The 23,699-nt window shown below is 32.2% G+C and overlaps 1 protein-coding gene across 5 annotated transcripts in view; it reads left to right on the plus strand.

Annotated features, from left to right (window-relative positions):
• LOC117170376 (band 4.1-like protein 4) overlaps positions 1–23,699 on the plus strand; it is a 286,040-nt gene that overhangs the window by 218,014 nt on the left and 44,327 nt on the right. For 4 of the 5 annotated variants that reach the window (XR_004466777.1, XM_033357134.1, XM_033357133.1 and 1 more), the window contains exons 3-4: positions 14,970–15,074; positions 15,930–16,069. Coding sequence is in view for 4 of the 5 variants with exons in the window: in XM_033357134.1 (XP_033213025.1) it covers positions 14,970–15,074; positions 15,930–16,069 (245 nt within the window). In the remaining variant the exon portion in view is untranslated. The remainder of the gene's footprint in view (positions 1–14,969; positions 15,075–15,929; positions 16,070–23,699) is intronic. The other variant, XM_033357136.1, reaches the window with a different exon arrangement.

Here is a 23,699-nt window from a genome sequence, read left to right on the forward strand (position 1 = left end):
ACAGAGGTTCTGGTGGTTCGGAATCCACCTTAAGCTGTAGGTCCCCCCATCGTGTACTTGACTGCAACCCAGTCCGTCAATGATGGGGTAAAAACAAGGCTTTGTCTAATATATCTGGGCAGACTACTCTCATCAGATCACTTGATTGCATTATAAAAATGCGTCCGTGACTGATGATATATACCAGGACAGCCTCGTGCAAAATGATCAAATAAAAATTCAACTCTAGCCAAAAATTTCTTCGACATATTGGGCAGTATAAGCCTGTGACAACATTTCAACACAGAAATGTTTTTTTTAATAATAATAATCTAAGAAAGCATCCAGAGGTGCCTGTTGTTACCTCCAACGCTCGTGGCCGCTCGTAATTGTATACCTACAATATTGCAGGAGGTTTCAACCATCGTATTAAATTGTTTGAATTAACTTATAACGTTCTAATCTCATCAGTCACTTGACTTAGTCCGTGGCTATGATGTATAACCGGGTTTACCCGAGTAAGATTTTAATAAAAACACTGGAATAATGCCAATAATAATAATAATAATAATAATAATAATAATAATGAGAGAAATGTGAGAAATGTGGGCAGCGAAATGTGGGCAAAGTGTGAGGAGAGGACGTCATAGACTCTTCTTACTTAAATATCTAGAGCTAGACACAAAAATAAATGAGCAGAATCTGGCAAGACCAAAAACACTCAATATGTGTAAACAGACTGCTTTCGGCTATTGAAATAGCTGCTATCAAAATGGAAGTGGAACGGCAGCTTCCTATTGATGAACTCGCTTTGAAAGATGTGGATAATAAAGACTTGATTGACGCTAAAGGCATAGGTGCTAGGGACATTGAGCATCATCCACCGTATCCATTAGAACCACATCCGGATATTACTAACGAGGATGTGGATAGGGAAATCTCAGAAAAACTGCAGCACCTAGAAAGGAATTTTAGTGATGCTTTACTAGAGTTCAGATATGTGGCACCAACACTAAGGCATTCTCTGCCCAAAATGAACGTCACAAATAATCTGCGTGTACTAATAGGACACCTCGACAGCAAGGTTTTACTTACGTATTTGAACGTAGCACAAACTGTGTTAGAGGTGCAAACTCTTGTATCCTGTGCAGCTGTGGCAACCGTTAGAACTTTGGCCCTGAAAACTAGGCCTGCAAATGCAGTTTTTGTCCCAGCAAGGGATCGAGATCCACCATGGAAGCAAGGGTGGATATGGCTGTCAGCAAAGTAAGGTGCAAATTGGGTCGATTAAATCAATATAAAAAAGGAAATAGAAGCAGAAAGCTGATGGACCATGTTACTAAAGTCATCCACCCTTGGCACATCGAGACATTAACATCAGCAACATTGGATAAAATTTTAGACTCTCAACGACAGTGACTTAATGTTCTTAATTCCAGACTGCGTCGGTACAAGAAAAATAATGCACGAAGGCAACAAAATCAAAACTTTCAGACAGATGAAAGAAGGTTCTATCGTGAACTGAGAGTAAAGCCAAATTACCACCAAGGCACCGAAGTCCCTCAATTGGAAGATATGACTAACTACTGGTCAGGTGTTTGGGGAAAAATGAACAGTTGCAATTTCGACACTGCGTGGTTCAAACTCGAAGAAGCAAGGGCAAGCAACAGCCCTGAAATGCATCTAACAAACATCACAGCTTTGGATGTTTCAGCGGTCTTGAAAAGGGCAAGTAATTGGAAAGCTCCAGGTCCGGACATGGTGCACAACTTCTGGTACAAGTACCTGACGAGTGTGCATCTTGCTTTGGCAAGGTGTTTTCAGAAGATCATCGAACACCCAGATCTGATGCCAGCTTTTATGCTCCAAGGTACTACCTATATGATACCAAAAAGACCAGATACTCAAAATCCATCTGACTTTCGACCGATAGCCTGCCTTCCAACTATTTATAAATGTCTTACAGCTATCGTTGCAGATAAGGTATATTCTCATTGCGACGAGAATGACATTCTTACAGAAGAACAAAAAAGATGTTGTAAAAACTTACGAGGCTGTAAAGATCTAGTCACTATAGACGCTGTTGCCATGACTCAAGCTTGTAAGCACCAAAGGAACTTACACATGGCATACATTGACTACAAGCAAACGTTTCCTTCCATGCCGCATGACTATTTGCTTGAAGCCTTAAAACTTTACAAAATCTGCCCACGCATTATTGATTTTCTAAGCCATGCGATGAGGCTCTCGGGTACAAGAATAAAGTATTTTGTTCATGGACAACCCAGGATAACTAGATCAATACGCTTTACGACGGGTATATTTCAAAAAGACTCCTTCAGCGCACTCTGGTTCTGTTTAGCGTTGAATCCATTGAGCAAAAGACTAAACAGCAAGTCACTTGACTTAGTCCGTGGCTATGATGTATAACCGTGTTTACCTGAGAAAAAGTTAAATAAAACACCGTAATAATAAGGCTCAATTGGTTAGACGCTTGGACTTCACCTCAGAGGTCCGTGGTTCGATCCCTGAGCCGGTACCTCTGGAAATTTTTCTATGTACCTTTACCGAGGTTTTGGTGGTTCGGAACCCACCTTAAGCTGTAGGTCCCCCCATAGTTTACTTGACTGCAACCCAGTCCGTCAATGATGGGGTAAAAACCAGGCTTTGTCCAATATATCGGGGCATACTGCTCTCATCAGATCACTTGATTGCACTATAAAAATCTGTCCGTGATTGATGATATATACCGGGACAGCCCCGTGTTAAATAATCAAAGTAAAATCCAATCCTAACCAAAAATGCCTTCAACATGTTGGGCAGTAACCATCTTAAGCCTGTGATAAAAATTAATTGTTTGAAACAATTAATTTTTTTCTTATACTCTACATCGATGGCTCAGTTGGTTAGACGCTCGGACTTCACCTCAGAGGTCCGGGGTTCGATCCCTGAGCCGGTACCTCTGGAAATTTTTCTATGTACCTTTATCGAGGTTCTGGTGGTTCGGAACCCACCTTAAGCTGTAGGTCCCCCCATAGTTTACTTGACTGTAACCCAGTCCGTCAATGATGGAGTAAAAACCAGGCTTTGTCCAATATATCGGGGCACACTGCTCTCATCAGATCACTTGATTGCACTATAAAAATGTGTCCGTGATTGATGATATATACCGGGACAGCCCCGTGTTAAATAATCAAAGTAAAATCCAATCCTAACCAAAAATGCCTTCAACATGTTGAGCAGTAACCATCTTAAGCCTGTGATAAAAATTAATTGTTTGAAACAATTAATTTTTTTCTTATACTCTACATCTATGGCTCAGTTGGTTAGAGGCTCGGACTTCAGCTCAGAGGTCCGGGGTTCGATTCCTGAGCCGGTACCTCTGGAAATTTTTCTATGTAGCTTTACCGAGGTTCGGGTGGTTCGGAACCCACCTTAAGCTGTAGTTAGCCCCATCGTGTACTTGACTGCAACATAGTTCGCCAATGATGGGGGAAAAACCAGGCTTTGTCCAATATGTTGTTGGGACATACTGCTCTCATCAGAACACTTGATTGCTTTATAAAAATGCGTCCGTGACTGATGATATATAGCGGGACAGCCCCGTGCAAAATAATCAAATAAAATCCAACTCTAACCAAAAAATGCCTTCGACACGTTGGTCAGTAACCAGCTTAAGCCTGTGTAAACATGATTTCAATAATAATATAATTAGTATAGGTTTAAAAAATTATATTGAGGAAACTTACATAAGAAAGTCTTTAAATCCCCCCTCTCATAAGTAAAAATTCTTAAGATTGTCTGCAGCCCCCACCATAAAAAAATCCTTACGTAATAAATGGATGCTGTCTAACAGGATAATGCAATAATTATAAACATATCGAATCAAGCAAATGTACATGATCAAACACTGATTTTCAAAAAAATAATATCTTTCGTGAAAAACGGAATGAAAGAGAGTATAGAAGCCGACTTTCGGGATTGGTATTCACCAGTAGGTATGAGTTAACAGCATCGGCATGTGGGTATTATATCTTTTGTATTCCGGCGTGACACGCCTCCGTCACGTTTGCAGTCTCATACGATGACTACCACGGGCCACGACGAAAAAGTGTTCTCTACCTTATCCTAGTGTGTGTATTCTGTCTACATTCATGCCTATGACTTATGCACGTATACGCATACATATGTTCATCTATATATGTATAAGTATATACATTCCCAACCAACCAATCCACTCTTAAATACAAGGGCCCACTTCGTTGTTAGCCAGGCATACGTACGTACATTTGAGAATACATTATGTAAGTAAATGGAAAAAAAGAGGTACCGGAATATCCCCTCCCCTGATTCACCTGGACTACACCTCCTCTGCTCCTCGTACTCTTCGTCCGCGGAAGAAGCATCAGGCCATAGACCTCTCTGTGTACAGATCCGACAATATACCACACCAAACCGCACCGTTGGCATCTCAGCGAGAGTGTTGCGGGAAAAAGAAAAAAAGAAATGACATAAAGAACAAGAACAAAATAAGAAAAGAAACAAAAATGTGAGAAAGATGGGGGGAGGCAACAATGCATCCTGAAAACGGAACAAGTTCCAGAGCCCGAGATTCTTGCTCGGTCCAATTTCAACGTTTCGTAGATTAGAAGTCCCTCCCGTGCATTTGAGTTGGAGAAGTAGACTGAAACTGAGGATCCGTCGACTTGCAACTCTTTCAGCCTTTTTCATTTTTTTCCAGCCTAATTTTTGTCCTTAGGGTTAAAATGAATGCAGTGTTTCAAAGATTAATAACGAGCAATTTTCATAGGGAGTTTATTTTAACCGGAGAGCGGATTTTGTATTGCTTTTTCATATTCTGAGAGTTTTTGTGAGCCATTTTCGCATTTTGATAGGTATAAATAGGAAATGTAGGAAAAATTCTGCTATTTTAGTATATTGTTATTTTTCATTTTTTGTAAACTTGAAGTTTAGATATCCCAAAGTTGCATGGGGTCAAATTGCTATGAAATTAATTGCTTGTTGCTATATTTACCAATTTAAAAAAATTATATTCCACAATTTCTTCATACGCGTCAAAAAATGTATAACTGAGTTTTATTTACCATAAAATATGTACTGATGCATTCAAAAGAATGAACATTTATTTTCTAAATTTAATTTAGATGTTCCGCATAATGCACTATAATATGTTACTAAATATATTTAATAACCTGCCAAAACTATAAATGTGCATTTTTTAATTATTATTAATTTAACTTAAGAGTCTAAATGATACAATGTAGTATATATTTTACGAAAATGTAATTTTATAATCGCCAGAAACTTTATAATTTTTAAACGAACGAATAATTGTATAGACTTCAGTTGACTTTGCCAGCCAAATTTCATTGGCCTAAATTTTATCATTTTTTCTGTATTTTCTCACATATCTGTCTATTTCTCTTTATGCGTTGTATATCCTAACTATTTTATAGTCGTTTAGCTTGTGCGCCCTTTATAAGTAATCTACAAAAACATTGAGTTTTTCTTTAGTCTTTTAAACATATTGTTCATTATATAATAAAGCTGGAAGTTTTCGAACATCTTTAGTCATAAAATCTTTTAATTTCCAAATCGAGTTGTCTTTTGCCTCTCTGCTTACGTTTTGATTTCACTCTGAGTCGCTCCTTACATAAATATCCAAGGGAACAAGCGTCATTTTTAAAAGAAAATTACAATGTCTCCTCCATTTCCTCCTAATTGAATGAATTTTTTCAATTAAACTTTTTACATTTCAATTTAGCACTGCACTAGATCTGCAAGAAAATTTGTTGTTTTTATAAAAATTCAATTTTTATCAGCGTCTGAAGTTGAAAAAGTCATGCCATCTTCAACAAACAAAAAGTTTGCCTCCATTTTCTCGGAACTTGGTCCGATTTTTCAATCAAACTGTTTTTTAAATTGATTCAGCAATACCATAGCTATGAATGAAAAAATGTGAAATTAAAAATTTGCTGTTTGATTACCGACCGTTATTTAGAAAATGTGCGAAAATAAATATTCGTTAGCTATTCTTTCGCGAGAAACTTAATAACATTTTCGCGGAACCTTATCGTGTCCCTTATAGGCGGTTGCTCTTAAACTCGTTGTCAATGATTTGTAAAGTATGACATGAGAATAATGTACAAACTATAATTTCTCTAACATAACCATTATCTAGCAAATTCTGCAACTGTGAAAGAGCGAATTAATAACAACCACAATGCCCCTATGTTTCTCACAACTGTTTCCCCTTTGCGTAAATTTTTTTTTTCATACTCCGCGTTTTCTCAAAGTTCTACGACCTCTGCCAGAGAAAGGTTTCACTTTTTTCTCTTGCTTTAAACAAAGCCAGACGACGTAGATTTCGAGACTTCAATCTCTGTGGTGGACGCGATTACGGAGATTTAAAAGGACTTGCAGCTGAGTAACCGGTCGCGTTGGTCAGTAAACCTTGGCCATCGTCGTTGAAGTTTCTTTTCCCTCTCGTTCTCTCTTCTGCCATTTGACTCTTCTGCTTTCCTCTTTTTTTTCCTCCGTTCACGTACGCAGGAACTCTGATCTCGGTCAACGCGTTCGATTCAGAACCTGGAATTCTTAGGCACCCTCCCAGAGGGAGCACGGGCGAGGGAACTAAAGGAAAAACGAAAAGTAAAAGTCAAATACGCAAGGATAGATTCTTTACGTAGATTAGCTACGGCGCCTACTACAAATCTTCTAGTCTGTCCAGATATTACCTGCGACAATTCCTTTAAGGTGGATTTATTATGCTTTCAATTCAAAACGTATGCGAGATAGGATATAAATTTGAATTCTTGATATTTGATGAGATAAAATTGGATGCATGAAATTCAGGATGTTTTTAAAGCTTTTAAGTTGTCAGATATCAATTCCTAATATTCAAAACGTTCCATTCTTGGATGTACTTTCGAAATGGTCACCCAAAAATATTGATTTGATACTTGGCACCCTAAGGGTTCCTATTACATTCCAGCTGAAAGTCCAAAAGGGATTTTTGGCATAGCTTGTGCATAAAAGTTGTAGATCTCATCTAAAAACATATTATTTGTATTTATACTTTTTCTCTGAAATTAAAATTTTTTTAAAATAAAGAAAAATCGCTAAACCCTTCATTCAGATGCCCAAAAAAACCTTCCGTCCTCATGTAAACAATTTTTAATTAGGAAATTTGTGTGATCAACTAACTTCCGCCACTTTTCCAAGGAAATGGCTTTAAAATCCCTGATACTAGGAGGCTTAGTTTTTTGTTGTGCCCCTGGAAAGAAGGATCCGCTTAAGTCGGACAGGAAGTGTAGCCAAATCCCTCTCGCCTGTTAAGAACATGTGTCAACTCATTTCTCCTCCTTTAATCATTTCTTTTCGTTAATAATAAGTATTTAATATTTAATCAATTTAATACATTTTTACAAAAAAATGGAAAATTTATTTTGTCATTTTTCTTTAAAAATATTAATTTCAGGGAAAATGTTTACGGAATAATTGTATTTTGATGAGATTTTGTTTAGTTATTTTACCTGAGATTCTTAAGGAGCCCCTGGGCCAAGTCCGTGGTAAATTCGTTCAAAGAATTATAATATTTCAGAATCTGAGATTTTTAAATTCAAAACACGAAGTTTGAAATGGCTTTTAAATAAAAGCAAATACAGTGGAAATCTTCAATAGCCCTCCCTTCTATAGCCTTTTCGAGAATTGACGCTGCGCGCATGTTGGTTTAATAGGTGCTGCGCGGGGTGTGCGGGATCTGCGGCTGTCACTCAGGCGAGCAGTCAGACGTGAACAAACAAAAGCGGAACAGGCTATAATGAGTTAGTTGCCAACCACCGTCAGCCCCGGAATCAGGGCTATAGAAAAGTTTCGCTGTATAATTGGAAGAGTTTAACCCTAAGTTTTAGAAGTCGAACTATTACAAGTTTGTTAATTTGATGAAATTTTAATTTGACTGTGATACAATTTTTTTCGTATTGGATTTCAGATTTGTTATTAAATAAGGACGTATTTAAGTTTATAAGTTTAAAATTTTCAGACATTTAGGAATTCGAATAATCACATTTTTAATTAAGATTAGTTTAAATTTGTAGAAAATTAATTATAATTTCTCTTGCTTCGAAATAAAACATTGTTTTCATAAAAAAAAAATTATTAGAAAAAACTGTATAAAAAGTTTTTCTTCATTGGAAATACACATTTTTTAAGCCCTCCTCGTTTAAACGGTTTTTAACTACAAGTATAAAGTTCAAAAAATTTTAGAATTCAATTTTAAATTTATACCTTATAAATTAGAAAAAAATCGAAGGTCAAGTCAATGTGCCATCCTTTTCAATTTTGTAAACCTAACCTCCAGGGTTAAGCGTTTTTTATTTAAGTTTTTTTAACCTAATTGGAAAAGTTAAGACCAAAAAAATTGTAATCGATTGATGTATTATATTTAAATACAAGAAGGTTAGATTCTTCTAAGAAGGCACGCAAACACTGTTAAAAATTATATTAAATGCAATAAACCCAAGTTTATTAAAATTAATATGTCTAGCATATGTGTATATAATATTTCACATACATTCACGATAATAAACTTACAAGCAAAATCATATAATCCATTTTACGCAAATTAAAAATAGGTTTAATAGTAATTTTTTGGGCTAAACAATAAATCATGATACATTCTTTCAGTTAACTACAATTAAAATTGGATTTTAAGTTGAAAAGTTTAATTAAGCAAATAAAAATTATTATTTTAATTGCAAATATTTTATCAGATTTAAAGAAATGAAAGCACTTCAACTTTTCATACTATATGCCAACCTTTATATTAAATTTAATACATTTAGTACATTTCAGGAGTTGTAGTGCATATTTGCTTCACGCACATGTACATTAAACCTCATGCAAATTTTTCTAATAGTATACTTTTTTCAGTTCAAAAGTTTAAACAATTAATTGGGTGTACGAAAAATCCAAAACTTGGTCAGGTCAGTTCGGGTTGATTTTGAATGATTCGTTTTATTCATTTTTTATCATTTTTTTATAATAAAAAAGAAAGTTTATTAAATTTTGTTTATGTGTTATTATATTTTACTCGACAACAAAGTGATAAAAATTTTATTCAGACTAAAAAAAAGTCAGAAAATTTGAACTTTTATCAAAAGTTTACAAAACCGGAAACTGTTCGAGACCCCGAAAACTCAAAACTTGTTCCGAATCAGACGCAGTGCGAACCGAAAAAAGTTGACCTGATCCACATTTTTTTCTATTCCTGACAGTTAACAATTTTAAGTCTTTGTCATGGCTTTATCTATGTTTTAAATTACGACGCTTCAAAATTGGAAGGATCGAGCATTTTTTTATAATCCTTAAATTTTGTACTTTTTCAAACCTAGAGTGTTTAAATCAGGCGATTTGAGATTTAAGAGATTTAGAATTGGCGATTGTTCAAAATCAAAGCATTCGGTTCAGAAATTTCTTCTACTCTAAGTTTTCAAAATCTTCAGGTTGACAAGTTCAGAGTTTTAGATGAATCTCATCGTTAAAGAAAATTGCATCATTATTTATTTATACCACGTGGAAGATTTTTAATGCATTTTCGTATATTTTGAAAGATACCTATCTTTATTAGCCCTGAAAATAAAAACTATAAATGAATTAAAAACGCTCTAAATATTTAATGAGCACGCAGGATGTAGTTCCGAACGCAAAATCGTGCTATAAAAAATATCTTAACGACGCTGCGCGCTCTGGTATTTATTTTTCAGTAGATTGAGTTTCACTGGTGACTCCTGTTTCTCGCAAAATCTGAGGAAATTGAAATTCGAAGCTTTAAGATCTGATTACATAATTTTGAAAATGTAAAAAAAGTACACCCGAAAGTTATGATACCTATATCCTTTTAAACTTTTATACTATTTACACATCAAAGCATGCAATATACAATGTTTTTGACATTTAGTATTTGAAGATGTCGTAAACTCAACATATAAAAGATATGAGTAATTTCAAGAAGAGATTTTAAAAAGCAAAAGAGAAATATACAGATCTTCTTCTTTTGATGTATAATTTAATTTGATAAGACGCTTGGTTATATAATGACTTTAAATCCCTTTCAATAATTAGGAGAATTCGCGAATGCAGACATAGTTGTTAGGACAAATCACTTGCACTTGTTACGAAGATTAAAGCGAATCTCAAAATTATCCACTTGCTTTCCATCTACATGCGAATAGCGGAAGATGGTCATTAAAGGAAGCACTTGTCGCATTCATGTCGTCGGATTTTAAAAAGAACTGAAGTAACGAGCGATCAAAGAATGAAAGTGTAATGCCATTACGACCACGTCAATTACCACGAAGATATTATTCATATATTAAGATATTTATTCATAGCCTTGCAAGAATAAGCTAAACTATTGTGATAAATCATACGCCTCAAAAGCGACCCTCAGTAAACCCAAGATTGATTAAGCCTTTCATCATAGATATCGCTTTGAGGTGCGCCTCGAATATTTGAGTTGAACCCGAAATTTAAATATTACTGCCTAACGATTGAGCATAAAATACATGACCAAATCTACGGGTTATTATAGTAAATAGCAGTATTTACTAAAATAAACCGTAGAAAAATAATACATACCAAAAATTAGCGCTTACAACATGTTTCTGATTTTGATTGTCTTATTATAAAAGTAAAATGAATGCTTAAATTTAAGGTGCTATAAAATATAATATATTAATAATTAAAAATTAAATAAGCCACATCGACTTTCATGCAATTTTACTTTTATGTATTTTTTATTTTTATGGGCTTTCTGGAATCTGTATACTCTCTCAATCTGAATCAGTAAAATTTCACTTATTCAAATAGCTAGAAATGGGCCACTGACAATCAGTGGAAGATTACTTATTGATTCAGTGAAATAACCACTTTTGAGGGTTGGCAGCACTGCAACATGTCAATTTAGCAATCATAATAAAATAATATTTTAGTACATTCAATCAAAGAATCATAGCAAAAACTTAAAATCCATAAATCTGATCAAGTATTAAAAAAGGTGAATAGTTCGTATGCTTTTAAATGACAAGCAACTACACATATTACTTTAATTTCAAGATTGGACTCTCATGTACAAACCCGTTAAGTAAGTATTTCCTATACGAGTAAGAGTATATATATCTGTAGTTAATTTAGCAGACTTACAGCCCGAAAATTAACAAATTAATTTCATTAAGGAATTCTTCTCGCTACTTAAGTAAAAGAGTAAGAACAACACTTAACTTACAAATTTAGACGTTATTCTTCGCATGATTTACTCTGGTGTTACTAAACTGATTATTGAATAAGTCCAAAATCACTGATTAATCAGTGGAATGTCTAACTACTATTTCAATCAGTGAATTTTTCACTAATTCATATTTAAAGAGTAAGACTTTATCCCGGTAGGAAGTACAAGCAGAAAAGTAGATTAATAAGTTCGTTTCGAATTTCATATCTTATTAACATGTTTTTTTTATTCAGAGAAAAAATATTAGAAACATAGAAATATATTCATTGGCTCTCAGTAAAAGAAATGTTTCTTTCAGTCAAAGAAATTTATCTTAGTTTAGAAAAATGGTTTTGTGTTGTCATGTAAAATTATTTTTAAATTAAAATGATTTCCTCCATTTTAAAATTATTTTTTGTTGAATAAAAAAAATTAATCATGTTTAATTTGTTCATTTATTGTTTAAAGTCATGAGATTTTTAACATCTTTTTGAAATGATTAAACCTTTAAAAAATTTGCATTGAAAATTTAATTCTAAATGTCTTTTTTATTTTTTGGAATAGTAAGAATTTTAAAGATTTATGCAATTTTAAGCCCTTTAATTTTAAAGGTGTATTAATAAAAATTCGTACATTTGGATGATTTCGAAGATCAAAAGTAAGAGTTTTCAATACAGAATCTTCCAAAGTGAAAAAATTGCAAATGTTAGTCATATGAATCACAGAATTTTAAATTTTAGAAGTTAAAGATTATATAATTTTTTATTGTTATAAATCTATAATATAGTTATAATACAGTTGCTGAATTTTTTAAATATATAAATAAAAATTATTCAATTTTCAAGACTCTTAAATGCTAAAATTTGGAAAGTTTTTTTAGACTATGAAGTTCAATTTTTAAGATTTCCAATTGAAGTCTTCTTAATATTTAATGCATATTAGGAAGTGTTGCAATTTTGATTGCTTTTCTTGAAATAGTTCAATTACGAAGCTTTAATAATTGATTCAATTTTATAAATTTGAAAATTCTTCAATTGTGAATAGTAAAAGTAACAACGTTGATTTATTTTTTAGAATTTTCTTATAATTTTCACAAAAATACGTAGCAATGTTAGGTGGGTTTGAGAAATAGTCTAAACTGAATTTCAAAATGATCTAATAGAGTCCAATAAAAAAGTGCAACTATTTTTTGTTGAAAAGTCTACTATAACATTTTTGTTGTAGAATTAATAATTTTTGGTGAAAAATTATTATTTGATTGAAAATTTCATTATTTTATCGAAAATTCAACAATTTTCTGAAAAATTCATTCTTTATAGTCAAAAATTTGTCTTTAATTCTAGGCTGAAAAATCCTATTTGGTTAAAAATTCGTTGTTTTGGTTTGAAAATTAATCTTTTTTGGTTAAAATATTAACTATTTTGTTGAAATTCGTTTTCTTTGTTTATTTGCAAATTCATAATTTTAGTTGACAATTCATCTCTTTTCCTGAAAATTGAATTATTTTTTTAAATTTAATTTAAATTGTCCATTTTCGGCTAAAAATGTAATGGAATTAGAGGAACTTAGAGAATGGAATTTAATGTAGTTAATCAATTGAAATTAAAATAATACTAATTTATCAGTTGTAATCCTTAGCACTGATTTAATTGAATTTGTCCTAATTCATATTTATTCTCTAAATATGAATTAGTCAAAAATTCACTGATTGAAATAGTAGTTAGACATTTCACTGATTAATCAGTAATTCGGACTTACACCCTAATCAGTTCAGTAACACCAGATTAAATCATGTGAAGCATGACTTCTAAATTTTTAAGTTAAGCGTTGTTGTTACTCTTTTACTTAAGTAGCAAGAAGAATTCCTTAATGAAATAAATTTTTTAATTTTCGGGCTGTATGTCTGCTAAATTAACTACGGGATAAATATACTTTTACTGGCATAGGAAGCACTTACTTAAGGGGTTTGTACATGACAGTCCAATCTTGAAATTAAAGTAATATGTGTGGTTTTAATACTTTATCAGATTTATGGATTTTAAATTTTTACTATGATTTTTTGATTGAATATACTAAAATATTATTTTATTATGATTGCTAAATTGACATGGTACAGCGCTGGCTGTATCATGTCAAAGACAATTTTAGAAGTTATTATTCAAAGACAATTTAATTTTTAAAGGTTTGTAAAAAATGTTGTTTTCCCATTTTTGTGTCTTACATCTGTTGAACTTCGTGTTTTTCTTTATTACAATTGTTCCTTCGAAATTAATAATGACAATATTTATACTCCCACGCACTGGGAATCATTTATTTTTCACGTGTTTGATCCACATCCGGTATAAATAAGCGTAAAATGAGATGACCCATTGTTTCACGACTCTACTTTTTCATCGAGACTCATTACGTTTACAGTATATTCAGTACGTTAAATAACATATTCTCCCCCGATTGGCTCCGTTAGTTTCCCTTGGAGGAGAAATAAATGAGCGTCACGGTTTGCTCGGAATCAGTGGGAACCGGAAAGCAACGATTTCAATCTCAGTCACTGAGTTCGGAACTGTAAGGTCGTATGTGCTAAGGTGCACTGCCAGATATCCAATTTTAACGAATGGGTTAGATCTGCCACGATTCAATTTGTTTTGCTGGCATCTTTCAAAGATAATGAAAAAAAAAACATACATTCATTCTTAACTGGGATTTTCGTATACATTAACTAAATAAACATCGAATAATTTAAAGACTTTTAACTATTTTAATTTTCAGTTAGATACATTTTTGAATTTACATTCTTACATTTAAAGAAATTAATTATTTATTTATTCCAAATAATTCTTTTGGGTGTATTGAAGTTAAGACGTTTCCTAATTTTTACACACTGATTGATTTTGTCCCCCCGTTCTCGGCCTTACTAGAACTGCTGGTCCGAGAGTACTGAGTCGTTCTTGAATTTTTTAGATATAGAAATATAGAAGAAATTGAGTATATTGCGCCATATTATGCACTCCGATTGGAAATGGTTCAAGCGACCCTGACTGTTACGTTTGGATCCACGTGAATTGTGACTAAGGTATTTGCAGGCAGCCCCCGATACTGTACTGAAGGTCAGAGTAGGGTGTATATTAGAAGCCATCCGAATTCAAGGAGATGAATTTGAAATTGTATCGAATCAGGGGCTACCAAAATTAACTTGATTTCAGAAAACATCAAATTTAGAGTTGCCAAATTTGAAAGTTACTCCAGTTTTCGGTGTTTATAAATGTGCAAATTTCCTTCAAACAATTATAAATTAAAAATTTTGAAAATCGTAAATCCAAGAAGGGATTCTTTTAAGCTTGACATTGAAAAGCTTCTAAAATTGGAATTTATTAAAATTAAATTAATAAAAGAAAGAATCTGAGTTTGAATGCTTCGAATTATAAATAAATTTTGACTCTCTTAGAATAGAATCAAATTACAAAAGCCTACAAATTCAAATGGTAGCGACATTCAAACTTTCAAATATGGTTTGTAGTTTGAATACATATGTTTAAAAACATATTTTCGGTGATCCTAGGGAAACTGGATAGGGCGTCTACGTTCACCGAAATTCGGTGAGCATAAATGAAATATTTTCGATATGCCTACAAACTATATTTAAAACCCCAAGTATAAGTTTTTCAAACTCATCATCTTATGATTTGTTTATTTTTTGTTTCAGAGTTCCAATCTGGGACAAGAACTCCTGGATAGGGTATTTAGGCATTTGAATCTATTAGAAACTGCTTACTTTGGTCTTCGTTATCTCGACCATGAAAATCAAACGGTGAGTAATAAAAAATAGAAAAAAGTCCTTATCTTTTATTTTTAAAACCCATTTTTCCTAATTAGAAAAAATTATCATAAAAAAACTAGTGACGTGTATGTATTCAGATATGCATATAGGTTTCAATGTTTGATTCCTTGTAATAATTTAAATAATTTTCTTAATGAAGAGATTCAAATGCTGCCCACGAAAGTAGAAGCGATAAAATCTCCTATCAAGATATCAATCTCAGAGGTGGAATAAAATTAGTTTCAAGTTTTTTCCTAGACATCAGTTATAATGACTGGAATCAGGTTTGGACTAATTCCGTCCGTATGAGATAAAATTGACTGGCTCAAGGTTAACTCGGCTCTGACTTTTCCCTATTTTATGCTCTCAAAACCAAACCCTGCACCGATTACAAGTGACAGCCTCAGAAAAAAATGTCATTTTTTTTAAACATTATTTTTTTAAATAATTCTAACACAACTTTTTGATATTAAACTAGCAAAGAATCAAGTGAATATCAATTCATCTAAAGAATTTTATTAGTTGTCTCTGAGAAATAATTGATTGAGGACTTTAGTGGCAAAAGTAGTGGGCTTGGCCGGGATGTTGGGAGAAAATTGGAGAAAATGGAGTTGACCGTCGTTAATTAGATTCTTGGTACTATAAATTCGCATGCGAATCTCTCCGATGTCTCCGATTACTTAGCCTCGGGGCAGATGAAGATGAGATTATTATCAACGGGAAATACCAAGCACTGCTACAATTTCCGGTCTTCCTGAGCGATACGTCAACGTCCCGTCTAGGGCGCCTCGAATGGGGAATTAATTTAGCTCAATTCAGTGTCGTAATTCTTGAATCCTTTTGCAGCAATGGCTTGATCCAAGCAAGAAGATCAGCAAGCAACTCAAATTTCAAAAGGGGGACCTCAGTCTGGACGTGCATACCCTCTACTTTGGTGTGAAATTCTACGCAGCCGATCCTTGCAAGCTGATTGAAGAAATTACAAGGTGAGATTTGGAGAGACATGTAATTTCCACGACCTTCTCTGCAGACTTTTAAGGGGATAGATTTTTTAATTAAAAAAAAAATAATTTATTACTTAATATTGGTTGTAATAACTGTATATTAGAGTGTTCTAAACAAATTCAATGTTTTATTTTTGTATCTCGCAATCCCTGAACTTGTTTCATTTGGTGAAAAATGCGCATTTTTGTTTTATTCATACAAAAAGTTTAAAGCACGGTCCTGGGACCCTAAATAATTCCAAACATATTAAAATGATTAATTAATTCTAATTTCCTTACATATAACTGTTTTCCAGAAAATACCAACAATGTTACCAGGTACCGAGGAAGAAACTTGACACTATTAGAGCAAAAATACTACCCCTTAGCGAAAAAGAATCTTTATAGGGATTGAAATATTTTCCTGCGCGTTTTAAAAATTTAACAGGCAATTCTTTGGATCTTTTAGTATCTAACTGTTTTAGTACGACATAGGAAAGTGAAAAACAGAAAGTATGATATATTAATCCCTAAAAGATTAGTTTTTCACGATTAAGGGTAGAACTTTTGGTATATATTGATAACGTTTTTTTCAGCTTCAAGTACCATCAGTTCTTGTATTTCATGCCAAACAATTAAAATTTTTACAGATATTAACGTAAATTAATAGTTTGAATCATTCTGAGGTTATTTACGCTCCCAAAAACATGGTTTAACCTTCTGTTTAACTAAAAGAAGAATGCACATTTATTTTTTCACCAAATGGAACAAACTTAGAGGATGCGTTATCCGAAAAGAAAAACATCGGAATTTTAAACACACGTTCTACTGTATACAATGTTACAAAAATTTTCTTACTAGTATAAATTGAAAAGAATGGATAAATGGGTAAGAAATAAATAACATAAATTTAGAATTGAATTGAAATCTTCATTTAAAAAGATGAATGACCTTTAATCTACATTTTTTCTCTTTCGTGTATTTAGGTAGTATTTGCGTGTTACATATTCGAATCACGATGTTGCCTTTATCGCAAGAAGTGAGCTGAATTCCAAATGCATTTTTTTGAAAATTACTAATTCTATACGATTAGAAATTTAGAAATTTAGATTTCTAGGGAATAATATGATCAATTCTGCTGGTATCCGAATCAAATGTCTTACAATGTAGATTATTTCCATATCAAAAACTTCCCCTTTTTAATTCTTTTTAATATAATTAAAGTTTTAAGTTTTTAATTGCTTCCTAAATAAAATATTTCCAATATCGAAGGATTTTAAATTGAGTAACTTTATTGTACAAAAGCAAAAATTTTCAATTGATCAAATTGAGAAATAAATCAGTTTCAAACTTTTAATGTTTTTCTTTTTTTGAATTAAGACCTTACAAATTTATGTGGTTTTCAATTAGGAAGCTTTTTAAGTAAGTTAAATCAATATTTATGTTTCTGCGTATACACATTGCTATTTTTATGACTTCTGGTTCAATCGCCCAAGTTAAGCAGAGTTTGACGCGGTCAAACTCGGATGGAGTTCATTAAACCAAATGGGGGAGTAGGTGTGTTTATCAGATTTTAAACCTTTCACTCTGAAATTGAATACTGAGACTAATACTAATTTGGCGCTACCTTTGCAAATAGAAAATCGTCAAGTATTTTAGAAATTTCATTTTGAATCATATTGCAAACTTTTGCAAATTAATAAGAATATTATACATAAAGAGTTTAAATATTGAAAAAAAACTTGTGAACTTGAAGGCCCAAGAAATTTTGACTATATCTATCAGTATTGAAAAAATTTAATGTTGAAACGTTTAAAAATTGTAGTTCCAAGTGATAAATTAGAAGGTTTATTTGAATTAATATAATTTGTTTTCAATTCAAATGACCTTTCTAAACTGCGGGTGAGCTGCGCTAAATTGATTGGAATTCACTATAATTTAATTTGCATTATTATATTCTTGCATAATTTACTAACTTGCATTCGATCAAGTGAAGCAAAATTTATTGCAGCAAGCTAATGATTAAATCGATTCTATCTCAAATTCGCTTAACATTCTGTTAAATTCAATTTTAATTTAGTTCAATTTATTTAAAACTAGACTTTATTTAAATTCATAAATCTCACTTTTGATATTAATTCAATCTGCTTTCAATTTATTTATATATTCTGTAAACTCTTTAATTCTATTCATTTAACTTGAAATCAGTAAAATAAAATCACAAAGAATTCAGTTGAATACAGAAAAAAGTTTCAAGTTAAGTAAAAATAACTAGAAATTTTCTGTAAATAACTTCAATGTATGAAAATTCGCCTCGAATTAATTAAATTCTCTTTTATTCAGAATTTCTTGGATATTTACGTTTCCAAATATAAAATTTTTATAAAACACAAGCATGTGTTCCCTAAAAACTTTACATTAAAGATATGAAAACATTAAGAAAATTTTTTTCTCTGTTGGAGGGGGGAAACACAAAATGCTTCTTATCCATTTTTCTATCTTTTAAATTTAAAAATTCCTTATTTTTTGACAAAATCACGAAAATATATTAAGTACTTTTTTGGGCCTCTTATATATGCAGTATTGAATATATTTTTGTTTGATATTCCAACATTTAAAAAAATGATTAAACGAGAATTTAAAAATGTATGAAAATATGAGAATGATTCCATGTTTCAGGGGGGTGTAAATATTTCTTTCTTAAATTTTCTCCAAACAGAAACCAAATGGTTCTTATTGAGATGTCATTTTCTTGAAATTGCTTATGAATTTGAATGAAGTCTTGGCTTCACCTTGACTTCGGTTAAATTATAATTCGTTGACTCACTTGCGAGTTAGCTCGAATTTTAAGTGAAGACCAAACTTTTGATTTACATATTTCTATCCTTTATTTGATTTTTTGTGGTGTAATACTGCTATAAGTTTGAGTTTACGCTCCAACCTAATTTTTTAACCCAATTTCCTTTTTTTCTTTATCGTTTTTACTCTCTCTCTCTCTTTATTCTTTTAAACTCGATCTTTCGATGTTCCTTTTCGTTTCTTTTTGTCTCCATCCTCCTTTATTTTCATATTTTTCTCTCTATACCCTTTACCCTTTCTTTGTGTCTTCTCACCAATAGAAAAGGGCCCACAAGACTTTACTAACTACACATCTACGAACTCATTGATTGCTCATAGTCTCATACGCGAGATAAAAGATGGATGCATTAGCATATAGATTGAGTGCGCTGCTTTTCAGGCGGTTTTTCTCCTCCAGCGAACTTACTATCGTCATTTCTGCCCGAGTGCTTGTATGTTGTTTTTGCTCAATTCGCCGCTGTTTGTTTTATATCGGCCCAGACTAAGGATTTGCAATGACTTATCACTCTCGAGCTACAATACTGATAGTGAGTGCAAGACAACGTGTCGATTCTGAAAAAGATTGTACAGATGTTGCGGAGCTTGACTCTGCTTGGAAAGACGGAGAGTGGATGAAATTGTTGAGATAAGATGTACTTATCTCGACTCTTTGTTCTTGCCACGCCATATCCTAGCCAGAAAAAGGCGTGTACTTGATGACCCGTTTTAGTATCAAGGGAAGAAAGAAGTCACGCATGGGGCGCGTCTTTATCAGGATCAATGATGCGAGCAGACAACATCCTCAGACAGATAATTCCCCAGGATAATCTCTTTTTTCCTAGTTTTCTTACTCATTTTTAGTAAAAGAAAAATTAGAGGAAGACTATATCTATCCGGATTCATTTAGTCTGAAAGCTATGGATAGAAGGTTCCTGGCGTAAACGAACACCGAATCTCCAATAAGAGATATTCTGGTAATCTTGAGAAAGGGTATCAAGGAAAATCTACAAAATAAACGAGCTAAACTCAGCCACGAAAATCTCAGATAGGGTAGATATATACTACACATAAAAGAGAGAAAACAAACAATGCACACAAAAAATAGCGAGACCATTTTTGTTGCAACTCAAAACAGCACCGAATCGGCGTACTTTTGAGGGTTATTCATTGACAGAGTTGCTGCAGATTAGGTAATTACAGAAAGTCAGGAATTTAAAAGTGGGTAGGCAAAGTTATAGGGAAGGTCAGAGAAAACCTGACAGGGTTAGGCAATGTTCGATAAATTGAGGTTGAAGTTAATTTTATTTTTTTGTTGAAAAATTTGGCAATTTTTTTAAAAGTAATTCTTTTTTGTTGAAAATTCATCAGTTTTGTTGAAGATTCGTCTTTTAGGGTAAAAAATACATTTTTGGTTGGTCAAAGTCCTTTTTTTAATGTAATCTCAATCTGTTTTGGTTTAAGATAACAATATTTGGTTGAAAACTCGTCTTTTTTGGTAGAAATATCAATTATGTATTACATTTTTCGTTCGGAATTTAAATTTTGTTCTTGAAAATTCGACTATTTGTTTGAAAATTCCTGTATTTTGTTGAAAATTCGTCATTTTTGCAGAATATTAATCTTCTTAGTGACTTTAATCTTCTTGGTTGGAAATTCATCTGTTTTGTTTGAAAATTTATTTTTTTTAGTGAAAATTTAAGTATTCTATTTTAAGCTAAATATTTCTATGTTTAACGTAAAAATGCAAATATATTTTGTTGCAAATTCTTCTTTTTTTAGAAAAGTAATCTTATTAGTTGAAATTTAATATTTTTGTTACCATTTCATTTCTTTCGTTGAAAATTTAACTATTCTATTTTTTATTGAAAATTCATGTATTTTTTTAAATTGATCTTTTGTGATAAAAATTTATAATCTACTTGGTTTTAAATTCAAATGTTTCATTAAAAATTAAATTATTTCGTTAAAAAAATTTTTGTACTGTCAATGTAAGTACTATGTTTTTGGTTAAATATTTTTTTATTTCTTTGAAAATTTATTTTTCTGATTGAAAATTTATCTTTTCTCTTCTTGTTTGAAAAATTATCTTTTTCGTTGAAGATTTGTGTATTTTGTTAAGAATTCATTTTTCTTAAGTAGAAAATTATTTGTTTTCAACTGAAATATGACAATTCCAATTTTGATTGAAAATAATTCATATGTTTGAGTTAAAACTTCAGTTTATCCGATGAAAATTTGTATTTTTGAGTTGAAAGCTCAACTGTTTTGCAAGAAATTTGCCTTTTTGGCTTGTGAATTCAAAATTATAGGTAATATTTGTTTTCTTTATTGGCTGAAAAATGTTTCTTGGTTAAAAAACTGTTATTGTTTAAAAATTAAAATATTTTTTATTGGAAATATTAACTATTGCACTTCGTTGAGAATTCATTTTTTTGTATTGAATTTTGTTTAATTTAAATTCTTACCTTTTTTGTTCGAAAGAACCATAGTATTTGTTCCATGGATACTGGGCCCAACGCATGTAGATTTAAAATATGTGTAGGCATATGCTACTCCTAAAAAAAAAGTACATAGACCTGACCTCTTAAAACGTGTCACTAGAGATCGAGCTAGAGATCTACAACCTTCCACAGTCGTAGAAAGGCTTATTAATTTTACGAAGCAAAAATTCTACTCGACATTCTCCTTCTGGCTAGATTTTTATAAAACTTGGTATACATGCGTTTTTTAGACCGCTAATTATAAATTTAAGGTTATAATTTTCAAATTCGGCCACTGAGATAGCAATTTGATGCAAAAATCCACATTTTATATAAAATTGTATGTGTTACTGCACGCTCTCGGCCCAAAAACACAATGTTCTTTATCTTTTTTATTCAAAAACTTAAATATTTAGTAAAAAATTTATGTATTTTACGTATGTCTTGCGTAAATTTCGAGGTGTAAAATTTAAGCCGGTCAAAGAAAATGAAAAATTGCTCAAGGAAAAGTCAGGGAATTTCGAAATTGAGATTTTATAGCAATCCTGATTTAAAACCTTTTAAACATCGAACTTCGGAAGCGTTTTCAATTTAGGATTATCAAAGTTAGTTCAAAATTCTTAACTATTAGCCGGGCTGGATCGAATTTTCGATTTCTCCAGTTTAAAAAAAGAATTGGTCTTCATTCGAATTTAGAATACGTACTCTAGGTAAAAAAAAGAGATGGAAATAAAAGGGAACAGGAAGAGGGAAGAAAAAAGAAGGAAGGGAGAAAAATGGAGAGACTCCTCATAGTTCAAAGTTATGCCGTGTTTGGCCTTAGGCTCGCGAGACCTTAGCAATTAAGGGCGCACACCAATTACCGTGCCAAAAATGAAAATTATAGAGAACCCCAACATTCCACGGTTCGGTCCACCGTTCGCCGATGCTTACTCCTTTCTTTCGCGTAATTCTTTTTTTTCACTCTTCTTTTCCTACCGAAGAGTACAAAATTGCACCTCGCGGCACGCCCTGACGACGCGATCGGTTATATGAGGAGCATGAAAAGAAAACGGTGGTAGCACTTTGTTTCACGAACCCAAAATTGCCAAAAATTTACGAAACAACCGCTCGTATTTTTCTCCCATTTTTTCACATGATCTTCGGTAAATAAGATCTTGTTTACTTCATGCAATGTTACGACTACTGCCCTTTCATTTTATTGCCTGTTGTTCGAATGAAGAAGGAAAGAGTGGGTCCCATTTATTTAGAGTCTTATTATTGATTACTGCAGATAACTTTTTTTATACTGAAAATATGAAAATAACAGCAAAAAAAGGAACTATAGTTAGTAATAACTTTGATTGAATTTCAAACAAATTAGAATGGGAAGTAAAAACATGAACCAGTCTCTGATTAGATTTTACCACTCTGATCCTAACTGGTTTGGGAACAGTCCGTAGACTGTCCCTGATTCACGTAAATCCAAGTTGCTTAATTAATCGCCTCCACAATTACTAAACTTTGAATTGTCTATCTAACTTATTGACAGCTGATCGATATTAAGGTGCTTTCAGATCGAAATGGGTAATATATAATTTATGAATTAAAGACTTATTTATTCAATAAAAGTGTCTATCTAAATAAATATTAAATTGAACATTCGTATACGTTTCCGTTCAAATTAAGACCACCATTTTTTATACCCGATATTTTTTAGTTTAGTAAATACTAATAAAACAAAAGATAATTTTTTGGCTTTGAAATTGGATGGTTGGGGTTATATGGCTGTAATTATGAAAAAGTGTGAATAATAAGTGTCATTTAAAAGTAATACAATAACCTAATCATTTTTCAAATCTTTGCATATAATTAATAAATGCCTATTTAATTAATATTTGATAACTTTTACGAGACGTGACACCTCCCACCGTAGTTCGAGTTTGGGTACAAAATAGACATATTCGAACTAACAGCCATAATCAAACTAACATTATGTAGCAAATTAAATTAAGTGAGGTAACATATTTGAATTTGATAATATAAACTTCGATAAAATTCCTTGAATCTTCTCTCCCTTAAAATAATCTTCTGATCCCAATTCTGAACCCTTTAATTTTCCTCATTCCAATTTAAAAATTTAGACGAAAGTTTCGAAGAAGATCTCGGAGAAGATTTGAGCCCATTGATAACACTGGCAGGAATCTTAAATCTATTTTCTGCCTTCTACCCACAACCCTACTAACTATTATTTATAATACAGGTCGAACTCTTAACGACTCTATCAACTATACTAAAGAACCATAAGGAGTTGATTAACGATAATGAATTATCTT

Source organism: Belonocnema kinseyi, chromosome 3, assembly GCF_010883055.1.
Source record: "Belonocnema kinseyi isolate 2016_QV_RU_SX_M_011 chromosome 3, B_treatae_v1, whole genome shotgun sequence".
Taxonomy (NCBI): Eukaryota; Metazoa; Arthropoda; class Insecta; order Hymenoptera; family Cynipidae; genus Belonocnema; species Belonocnema kinseyi.